The sequence below is a fragment of the Castor canadensis genome, chromosome X (genome assembly GCF_047511655.1).
Source record: "Castor canadensis chromosome X, mCasCan1.hap1v2, whole genome shotgun sequence".
In the NCBI taxonomy this organism is placed as follows: domain Eukaryota; kingdom Metazoa; phylum Chordata; class Mammalia; order Rodentia; family Castoridae; genus Castor; species Castor canadensis.
In genome coordinates this window covers 45,762,636-45,774,846 of record NC_133405.1, presented here as the reverse complement: position 1 = coordinate 45,774,846, position 12,211 = coordinate 45,762,636, and the positions used below count along the sequence as shown (strand labels likewise).

The window sequence follows — 12,211 nt, the reverse complement described above, 5'->3', positions numbered from 1 at the left end:
AATAGGGTAGTAATAATGGCAAGAATTCCCATACTAGGTAAAATAAGTAGGTGAAATAAGAGATATAAGTAGCTCAATAATCCCAAACAGGGTAAAACGAAGAAGACTACACATAGGCTCATCATCATGAACATCCTAACAACCAGCTATTAAAAGAAAATCTTGCAAGCTAAAAAACCCTTTGTATAAAAATACTGTGGAAAAAGTACATGAATGATGATGAACTTACTAGAAAGAGTAGATAATTTTAAACGGTATAAAACCAGAACTGCAATTCTTCTACTTATATTTCTTGCTTAGATGGGATGACAGGTGTGGACCACCACGCCCACCTTATTGGTTGTGGGCACTACTGTTTTGCCCAAGCTGGCCTTGGACAGCAATCCTCCCAATCTTTGCTTTCCAAGTAGCCGGGATCACAGGCATGAGACAAGCATCCAACCAGGAATATATAGAATTATTAACTAGCATCAATGAAATTTCTTCAGGTGAAAAGGAAATGTCACTAAAAAGATGTGTGGATTTATAGGGTGGAATGAAAAACACTAGAAATGATGTATATGTGGCAAAATATAGAAGACTATATAAATTCATTTAGAAAAAAAGGGACAAGGAATATCCCCCCAACTAATTGTATGAAACAAGCACAGCCTGATGCCAAAAACCAGACAAAGACAAAATTACAAAACCAGAAAACTATGTAGATCAATATGTCATGAGCATACATGCAGAAATTCTTAAATTTTTAGCAAATTATAACCAATGACATGTAAAGTAAATAATAAATTATGACCAAGTGGGATTTATAACAAGAATGCATGTTTGGTTTTAACCTTTGAAGATCAAAAAATATAATTCACTACATTAAAAGACTAAAAATATTATAAAGTATAAACTAACCTACAATATAGTTATCTCAGTAGATGTGGAGAATGCATTTAACAAAGTTCAATATCCATTTCTGGTTAAAAAAATTTCTCAGCAAAGTAAGAGTAGAAGAGATTTCCTCAACTTTAAGGGCCATCTACCAAATCCCAGTAGCTAAAATTATACTCTGTAGGGAAAGATTGATTTATTTTCTCCTAAATTCAGGAACATGCCTGCTCTAATCATTTCCGTTCAATATTGCTAGAATAGTAAGAAAAGAAAGAGCATCCATACAGGAGAAAGAGGAATAAAACTGTCTTTTTTGTTGATTACAAGATTTGTCAATGTAGAAAATTCTATGAGCATACACCAAAATGCCCCTAAAATTTATAACTGAGTTTAGAGAGATCATGGACTAAAGAAAATCAATAAACTAAGATCAATAAATAAAAATCAATTGTATTTTTCTATAGTCAAATGATGAAAAATTTACTACCACTTAGTTGCCAATTCCCCTGAGTTTATTTATAGCTTCAAGGCAACCGCAATCAAAATTCTTGTATTTTTATAGAAATTAAAAAGCAGATTCTACTGTGAGTTAAAATATCAGTAGTATTTCTTCTTTTGCATAATACACCCATATCCTATCCAGCATTTAAACAAGAAGGGAAGAAAAGATAATAAGAGAGACAGAGAAATTTGGCAAACCACTCATTATAATTTAACACCAAACCCTGATCACTTAAAAATAAATTTCCTCTGTATACAGTGTATTAATGGGCAATAATAATTAGGATGAAAGCAAACATTGGTAGCTCCTATTAAGTGTTAAGAATCATCCCACATGCTTTAATCAATATGAATAGTCTTGTTACCCAATCTTTTATGAAAACTGTAAGAAAGGGAAAGATTTCCTTCTTAGATAGAATCTGCAGTGGCTGGGAACTTAAACTATTCTATTGAAATGACTGAAGAGTTGATATTACTTCATTGTTACAATGCTTTACTGGGAATTTTTTCATTTCTCCAGAGACTTAAGGGATCCAACCCACTGGCCACTTAGTTAGGGGTCCACAGATCCCTAAAAAAAAAAAAAAAAAGCAGATTCTATAATTCACATAGTAATTCTAAGGAGAATGATGGAGGGGTGAATTCAACTCTGATATATTGTAAGAACTTTTGTAAATGTCACAGTTTTTGTACACCTAGTGCAACAAAAGTAGAAAAATTTAAAAGTTTTTTAAAATTAAGAACAACAAAGATGTAGGACTTAAAGTACACAATTCCAAGACTTAGTATAAAACTACAGTAAACAAGATATTGTTATCAGCCAAATGAAAATATAGATAAATGGAACAGAATACTCAGTTGTATTATGGTGCATTGATTTTTGATAAATGTGTGAAGACAATTCAGTAGAGAAATGATAGTCTCAACAAATGGTCCTGGGAAAACTGGATATGCATTAGCACAAAAATAGACTTTGCCTTAGCTTTCATTGTATGTAAAAGTTAATGCAAAATGGATCATAGACATAAATACAAATTCTAAATCTATACATCTTTAAGAAGGAAATAGAAAATTCTTATGATCTTGGATTAGACAGTTTCCTCAGATGACACTAAATTCTCAAAAACTAGGGGCTGCTTTTCAGCTAGTCTATTATCCTTCTTAAAACTAATGGCTAGTACTCGCTTAGCATGCATGAGACCCAGGGTTCTATCCCAAGCACCACACAATAAATAAATAAACTAGCTTATCACAAAACTCATCTTTTGTATAATTTCTCATAACCTAATTCTTATATTTTTCTGAATTTTTAGCAAAAATATTTGCTAAAAATATTTTTGCTAAAATTGTAGTGTAAGCCTTAAGGAACTTAATTCATTGACTGAATGTTTACTGAGTATTTGTTCTGTTGAACACTAAGAATAAAAGTTGAAGAAGATATAATTGATTTGGTGAAGGGAGGGTGGAGTCAAGGTTAACACACAAAAAAGTTTTAAAACTTTTGATTTCTCCCCTCTTGTCCTATTTCCATCAAAATAATGATGAGGTTAATGAATATTAAATTATCACAATTTTATTACTAATTCAATTAGCAGAGGGATTTATTTATAGAAAATGCAAAATATATACATATAGTAATATGTCAGTATTAATTGTTCTCAAAGTTATAGGTGTGTTTTTAACCTATCATTAATTAGTTAACATTTGCTTCATTGGCTTTGAAGTAGGCTTTGAACAGGTAAAACTATTTTATTGATGCTGAGAAAATGATAGACCCTTACTGGTAGATAGGCAGCCAGTCTATGCTGCTCCCAAGTACTGAGACATGAATCACAATTCAAATAATTACTTTGAGTAGAGGAAATACTGGTGGTGTTTTCCTTGTATGTTTTTGTTTTCCACAGTGAACATGTATTCCCACTTTGTATTAATTTTATAATCAAAATCTTATAAAATTTTGGTATTCTAAATGCTTTTTCTAGATAATTAATTTAAACTCCAATCAGCTAATGAATTTATAGCTCTTTTACTTTACCACTAATCTGTGACCTTCTCTGATTGTTTCCTTTTAACCTTCTTCATCCTGCCCCATATTTATTTAATGTAACCATTATACACCTGGCTTCCTGGGAATATTGCTATCTCCCTGTTAAACTCTAATGTTAGTATGTTTAACTCTCGCTTCATTTGTGATATACTTAATTTTACTAGAGACAAAGATTACATTACTTCATATGGTATAAATTCAGGATAAATTTATGTATTTTACTCATCACATCTTTCCGGTTTCCCCATGTTACTAGATACTGTGAATTTAATATCATCAAAGAAAGTTAGTTTTTTCGAGACAGTCATTTGATCTGCTTGAATCTCAGCCATTCCTGTGCTTAAAAATTTACAATTGACCTTAGTTTTCATTCTTGTTCAATTCCAGGGAGACCGTGGATTTCCAGGTTTGAAAGGCCATCCAGGTTTGCCTGGATTTCCAGGTCCAGAAGGACCTCCAGGACCTCAGGGACAAAAGGTACATTGTCAATTAGCAACATCAGAGAAATTAAGCCATGTTAAATGTGGGACTAAGTTTCTTTTTTTTTATTTCCGTTATTCATATGTGCATACACTGATTGGGTCATTACTCCCCCCTTCCCCCTGCCCCCTCCCTTTCTCCCCACCCCCTCCCTTTTGTCCCCATCCCCTCACTTCCAAGCAGATACTATTTTGCCCTTATCTCTAATTTTGTTGAAGAGAGAGTATAAACATTAATAAGGAGGACCAGGGGTTTTTGCTAGTTGAGGTAAGGATAGCTATCTAGGGAGATTCCTGGTTTTGTTTCCATGTACATAAGTGTTACTTTCTAAATTGATTCTTATCTAACTAAGAGACTAGGTTTCAAGTCAACTAAAAAGTAACTAAGTTATAATAAGAAAGTAATATTTAAATTAAACAATGGAATAGTAGGGAGTTTATACTTCATTGTGTTTTTCCTTAATTGAACATTACTGTCATGTCCAGATTCTTCTGGAAGATGCTGTTGATTGTATGTTGTTATTGAGATCCTTAACAAAAATTAAGTCTTTGAGGGAGCTCAGCTGAGTTGGAGAGAAATGAGCTGCCAGGTATCAGAGTAGCTAATTAAGACAACAAACCAAAATTAAAGTAGCAGTTATGCCTTTACACTTTTACTACACTATCGTAAGAAAGAAGTTAAACTGGAGAAAGCTCTGAGAAACTATTCCATTTTCCCCATGGCACAGCACCAGCAAGTGCACAAAGGCTGGGAATCCTTTCATTGTTGGGAGAGTTCATAACAAAGAATATAGAAATTGTATTGACCAAAGGGCTGGGTGGGAGAAGGGATAGGGGTGGGAAAGTAATGAGTCAGCATGCAGAAAAAGTCTCGTTAGGGTTTCCTCCTCCCATAGGGAGGTCTCCACCAAAGGGCCTGGATGATGAAGTCTGCTGCAGAAGAACATGACCAGCCAGGAGAGCATGTCCCATTAGTAGGAATGTTGAAGGCCTGGTTTTTCCAAAAGGAATAATACCCCAATGGGGATATACACAGTTCTGGAAATGTAAGACCGTGGAGACAGAGTCTTTGTATAGAGTTGGAAAATTTGTGTAATATGGAGAAGGCTGCCACTCTCACGACCAAAATGGCTCCAGTAATAAACCCCATATCTTTTGTCCCAGATGTTTCAGTTGCTCCCATTTTGAACAGGAGGCATTTGACATCTAAAAAGACATTTTGTTTCTGTGGTGTCAGTGCAATTGTGGAAACAAATGATATCCTATGCAATAAGGTTGAGGTACCTGAAATAATAAAATGGCCCATGTTCAGAGAAATGTCCATTGTAATATTCACCAGCACAGCAATCAAACATTTACATACAGGGTTGGGCAGCGGGTGACACATCCAGCAGTTTTGTCAAATTCAGAGTGGCGACAACCACCTGGGACAGGCATATCGATGAATTTGGCAAGATGGAAGTCACACAAGCTATTCTGTGAACCTGTCATTTGGGGGAACTATGTCCATTGAAGCAATGTGGGAAGTTTGTCCTGTACCAGGAACAAGGATAGCGTCTTTATGTGCATGTTAAGATAGAAAGTGGGAAGAAATAATAGTGAATTTAAAGATTGAGAGTTTTTTTCTTTTAGTTTTTAATGGCTCTTTTGGCTCAGTGTCCTGTTCCATCTATATTAGCTAGACTGGTTAAGTGACACATGAAAGGGGCATTTCTGTTCACTTGCCTGGAAAGGAAAATTGGCTTTAAGACCTTTTTTTCTAATTTGATTATATTATATATTGGTGGTATATCATATCATTGAAGTATTTAGAAAATCAAATGAATACTCATCAGGTTGTCCTCCCAAAAAAGGAGGACAATTAATTTAAATGTTTGAATACTTTCTAACATTCAACTATATCAGAATTCGAATGTTGGGAGAATGCTCACTATGATCTGAGGAGGTAGTTTTGTTAGTTTCAAGAGCCAGATGGAACCTGTGCTAAATTTCCAGATTGGACCTTGAGCACTGAGGACACAGCAAGACCCTAAATGACTGCATAGAATTTTGGTAGATGGGCCATTCAACTGAATTTCTTACGTCAAATAACACAGCAATAGCACAAGCAGCAGAATGATTCTTATGCACCCTGGAGGGGCACAGAAGTAGCAGATAAATCTGAAGCAGTCAAGATGATGAAATTGAGCATTAATTCAGCAGCAATCCATGCATACTATTGGCAAGGGACATTTCAGTGAAATTCAGCTTGAACTAGACTGCCTCCACCCCTCAACACACTCTAACTATTTAAATGCTTCAAAACAGGCAAAATCTTGTGTCTAAGTGAGGTGGGGACTCACGTCAACTGAAATAAATTTCAGCCATGTGGTGGAAATTAATGCATTGAAATAGAAATTGAGTTAAACTGTAGAAAATGTTACATTTCTTCTATCTGAGTTTATCTGGGACTAGGGGTTGAGTTTCTTGCACACATGTTTATTGAGAGATAACTGTTTTAAAAATATTTGTGTTTTATTCAAAAGAGTTATGTCAGAATTTCTTTAAAATAATTTAGCATTAACTAGGATTGAATAGTATGATAGTCTGTAGAGACGTGCTTGTATGCAGTTTAAGTTTAGAAAGCAGTCCATTCTTTTCTTATGATTTAATTTCGTTATCTATAAAATGAGAAGGTAAACTTTTTAAACATTCAGGATTCTACATTTGAAGCAGTTTGTACTCCTGTGTTTATAACTTCATATTCCCCAACATAGCTACTTATGTATATATGTATGAATGTATACATACAAAGTCAAAAATTTTGTAAGATTATTCTTTATTGGTACACTCTTATTTATGAAAGTAAAGATATATAAAACATATGCATATTTTTATATATGTAGATAAATTATTTTCTAAAGGAATTCTTTATTCTTAACCATAAAATTTAGTTATTTTTAGATTTAGACAATGTACTTACTTCATTTGAGATAAATTAATATGAGAAGGTATACAATGAAAAAAAACCCTCCTTTCTCACCTGTGTTCATTAGTTACTAAGTTATATACACATACTTTTATCCACCTTTGTTTTTAAATAGTAGTGTATTATGTTTGGTTTTGTTTTTTCCTAGGACAGCTGCAATTTATACTAAGTGAAAGACAAAAACCAAACATTATACATAGAATCTCATTTTTACTAACTGTATTATATTTCATTGTGCATATAAAACATAATTTAGTAACCAGTATCCTATTTATGACCAGGATTATGATTATGATTTAGGTAGTTTCTAATTTTCCAAAGGTAGGCGTGTATAGGAACAATAGAATAAAACATTGATATCTTTTCACCAATAAGGGACTGACTCTGTCAAATAACTTACTGGAAGTGGTACTGCTGGATCAGAGGATGCACAAACTTAATATATTTTTATAAATGTTGCCACATTGTCCCTTCCCAAACTTATAATATGATTTAGCCTTGGTCAGCAGTGTACAAGATCTGTTTCCCTGTAGTTTCACCAACACTATTTTGAAACTCTTGAATTTTTGTCAATATGATAAAAAAGTGACCTCTTGATGTACTTTTAATTCACATTTCTCTTTCTATGCTTTTCATGAGTCTAAGAATTGTTTTTCTTTTTTGTGCCCTGTCTATTCATTTTCTACTGGATTTTTGGTATTTTCATATTTCACTATTTATATATTAGGGAGATTTGCTCTTTGTCTATACAGTGAGTTTCATTATTTTCTTCTAGTTGGCAATTTATTTTTGCTGAATATGTGCATGTGTGTGTGCATTTATGTGTCTCTCTGGGTATGCTTTTCAAATATCTTTTCTTTTATATGTACCGATTTTGAGTAGAAAAAGTCTTCCCCACTATAGGACTATATAATAATTTTCAAGTGTTTTCTTCTAATAGTTTAGTTATTTCATTTTCTACAGGTAAATATTTGACTCATGTGAAATTCATCCTGGTGGATAGATAACTTGTGATTTAATGCCCAACTTTATTATTTTCTCCACTAATTCACAGTACCACATTCATGGTACAGTAGACCTCCCTTATCTACAATTTCACTCTCCATAGTTTAAAACTTGTAGCCAGCCATAGTCTAAAAATATTAAATGTAAAATATTAGAAATTAACAATTCACAAGCTTTAAATAACTTTTATTGTTGTATAATTTATAGTAGTTCTTTTTGTTATTAATTATTGCTAATCTCTTACTGTGCCTGATTTGTAAATTAACCTTTTTAAAGATATGCATATATAGGAAAAACATAGTATATGTATACGGTTTAGTACTATCCACACTTTCAGGCATGTATTGGAGGTCTTGGAATGTATCCTCCTTACATAAGGTAAGACATACCAAATTTGCATGAATATATGGACTTGCTTCTGAATCTTCCAATAGTCAAGGCCTTATGTGTATTTTTATATCTGACAGGGCTAGTGGACCCTCAATTTTTACTCACCTTTTCAAATTTTTTCTTTTTAAAAATGTGATGCTGGGTATTGAACCTAGGGCTTTCACATGCTAGGCATGCATCCTAACCAGCTACAACCTCAGCCCCATTCTTTCTCATTTTTATCCTCTAATTTCTTCCTCTTCTTTAGCCATGTTGGTTAGTATAATCAGTGCAATATTGAAGCATTCTTGCCTTATTTCTACCTGCAGTGGGAATGCATAAAAATATTCAATGAACAAAAGTTATTTTAGTTGTTTTAAAGTGTAAGTTGATTTACATTAATCTCCTTAGAAATACATGTTGTGGAAAGATATTGTTAAACTTTTTTAAAGCAGAGCATCATAAAGAGATACTCTGCTTTTAATGGCCTCCCTTCCTAAGATATCCACATTTTTATTCCCCAAACCTGTGGATGTGTTAGTTTACGTGAAGTAGAATTAAGTTTTCTTTGTTCAATTTTTTAAAAAAAATAGTAAATAAAACATATTGAGATAATATTTTAAATATAGCTGCAACTAGAAATGGGTAAATGGATTAGCAAACATGTGGGTAAACTCTAACATGGAATAGATAGCAGAATCTGAAAAGGAAAGTTTATAGTTCTTTCTCTGTTCTTCTTAAGCTCTTAAGCTCTGCCAGTGAAAAGTGCCTTATAAAACAAAGCAAAGGTTTAAAACAGCAAACTCAAGAATGCACATATTTGGGCACAAAGGTGATGTTATTTATTAACAGCATAACAAGCAGATTTACACAATAAGAAAACTGCCCAGATTTTCAGTTCTTATTTTATTTATTCATAAATTATTTGGGGACTATCTTTACTGCTATCTCATTTTTATTTTTGCATGATTCATACTTAATTTTATAGATGTAAAGTTTCTTATACATGTCAGCAGTTTCCTTCTCAGTAAAATAAGGACTTTTCTTAGTTTGGGTCATATAATTTGTCTTAGTGCTTTTAGTCTTAATAATAAATGCTGCTTGTTTGGGTGTATAAATTTATCACTTTCACAAAAGTTTACAAAACTTTAAATCCCCTATAATGGAAAATTAATTATTTGAGGGATTTTTGAAGGAAAAAGAACTAAATATACTTTATTTTTCAGGGTGATGATGGAATTCCAGGACCACCGGGACCAAAAGGAACCAGAGTAAGCAATATGCATTGTATAGCAAATGCTTTGTTGGTGGAAATAGATAAAAAGCAAATGAGGTATTATGAGACAACCAGAAAAGATGCATGTTGAAATATAGGAAGAAAATATAGTCTTTTAAAAGTTAAATTGAAGAGTTAGTATGTGTCTATAATTAGCGTTTCTTTAGTATTTTGATAGTAGATAGATAGATAAAACCAATTGTAGAAAGACATCATTGAGACCACTGAAATCTGCATGTGGACTGAATTTTAGAGTATAGTGAAAAATTTTTCCTAACTTGTTAAGGTATATATTTGTTAAGGTATATGCCTAGGAGTCTATTTAAATGACTTGAAGGAATGTGAAGTAGGGTGTGGTTAAGAAATATGCAAGTGCTAATTTTTTTAAAAATTGAAAGTTTCTTAAAAATTGTGAAATGTAATTGATTTAAGCCAAAACTTCCCAAACAATGTGACCATCTCAGCCTACTGGGGTTCAGAGAACTTCCCCCTCAGGTTGTGTAGCCTCCCGTGGTACCATGTATATGTATTGCAGCACTTTTTGCATATCTTGAAGAAAATAAGTTTGATTTAAATCACTCTATTAAAGAATAACTGCTTTTGGAAAAATACAGCATTTCCTCATTTCTAAATGCATGTTTGTTCACGTTTTAAGGTTCTGAAAATCAGGATGTACCTCCAAACTGAAATGCATATTTTGTATAATTTTTTTCCCAAAAACTTTTGGGTTGGCATACATTTAACTGTTCTTTAAAAGTAAGAGGAAACTAGTTTTATAAATATTACTAGCTTTTTGAAGGTCATGTTTAACTGAGTCTCAGTTCCTTCATCCGTTAGAATGTTAAACAGAATAATTTCCAAGGTCCCTTTTAGCTCTGAATTTCTGTATTGTTGGCTGATAAGGTCACTAATTTTGACTATAAAATACATGGATGGTGACAAAATGTTTATGTGTATGACAAAAACAACCAAACATTTTGAGTCTTTGATTTCAGATATTTAGATGCACAAAACTTACGTAAGATTAAAATATTCTATTTGCTTTATATTTTTAAAAAACATGTATCTTTCCTTATGTGCCTATGACTGGTGTAAGAAGGGTACTAGAAAAACAAAGAAGAAACTCAAAACCCTTAGTTTATTTTAGCAGACATAATTCTTTTTTTCTATAATAAATGTATACCAATATTCTAATTAAGATCCTCATAATAGTAATATATCCCATGATAGGTATAGCTACCATTACTATATGCTCAGCACTATGGAGAGTAAAAAGAATGTCATTCTATCAATTTCCATTTCCAAATATTGAGGAGCACTTGGATAGTCCATGTGCCTCTACTTTGGGGAAAAGGGAGCCTAATACTTCTTTTTTCTAGTTGTACAGAAAGATATATTGTGATCTTTACATTTGTGCTTACAATATATCTTAGCTATATTTACCCCTCCATCATTTTCCCTCCAGTCTTCCCCCACTCTTAGAACAATTTCAACAGTTTTCTTTGTTCTGTTTTCATACATGAATACAAAATACATCCACCATATTCTCCCTTCTTCATCCTCTCCTTGTGCCCCACCCCTCTGCTACCTACCTCCTGAAAGGACCTGTTTTACCCTGCTTTCCTTCATTTTTTAGTTTTTTAAAATTTTTGGCGGTACTGGGGTTTGAACCCAGGGCCTTACACTTGCTAGGCAGGTGCTGTACCACTTGAACCACTCCACCATTCCTCCTTAATTTTTTTAAAGTGTATATTGATGGTCCAAGGGGGTTTCGCCTTGGCGTTTCAGACATTTATTTATTGTGCTTTAATCAGATTAAACTTCCCCATTACTTACCCTTTATCACCCTGCTCCCCTATTATCTAACAGCTTACAGTGCATTGCATTTATTATATTTATATATAGATGGGATGTTTCAACATTTTTCATTCTCTAACATTCTCTTTCCTTCTCCTGCCTCCTGTAGTAGTTCCCTCACAGGCTCACTAATACAAGTTAGTTCTCTCACTCACTATATTATATATATATATATATATATATATGTATATAATCATATATTATTGATGTGTACACTTATAGGTCTAGCTTCTACATATGAGGGAAAACGTGTGACCTTTGACTTTTTGATCCTTGCTTATTTAGCTTAAAATGATGTTCTCTAGTACCCTCTATTACCTGAAAATAACATAATTTCATTCTTCTTTATGAGCCTAATACTTCTTGCATCATCAGGTCTCAGCTTGTGAGCAACTCTTGCTGTACAGATTTTAAATGAAAAGTTTTAAGTGTATACAGATGTAGACTATACAATACAGTGGATCCTATGTGTGCATCTCCAACTTCAAAAGAATATAACAATTTTTACAATTCTGTTTAATCTCTTCCCTGCCACTATTTTTGGAATATTTTAAAGTAAATCCTGCACATCATTTATTCCATCAATGAAAACTTAAGTATACTTCTGTAACTAATATCCACAAAACCACAATACCATTGTCATACCTTAACAAATTAGGATTACTTCTTCAATATTTTCTAAAATTCAGTCCATATTCAGATTTCCTCGATTGTTTTAAAGATGTCTTTTTACAATTGGTTAATTCAGATCCCAATCCAAGCAAGTCCTTGCATTACATTTAGTTTTTGTGCTTCTTAAGCCTCTTTTGTTATGCCATTGGAAAAACGGGGTC

The 12,211-nt window shown here is 33.0% G+C and overlaps 1 protein-coding gene across 2 annotated transcripts in view; it reads left to right on the top strand.

Moving 5' to 3' along the window:
- Window positions 1-12,211, top strand: part of Col4a5 (collagen type IV alpha 5 chain) — a 224,786-nt gene that overhangs the window by 84,254 nt on the left and 128,321 nt on the right. For both annotated transcript variants that reach the window (XM_074063706.1, XM_074063707.1), the window contains exons 3-4: window positions 3,812-3,901; window positions 9,472-9,516. In XM_074063706.1, the coding sequence (XP_073919807.1) occupies window positions 3,812-3,901; window positions 9,472-9,516 (135 nt within the window). The remainder of the gene's footprint in view (window positions 1-3,811; window positions 3,902-9,471; window positions 9,517-12,211) is intronic.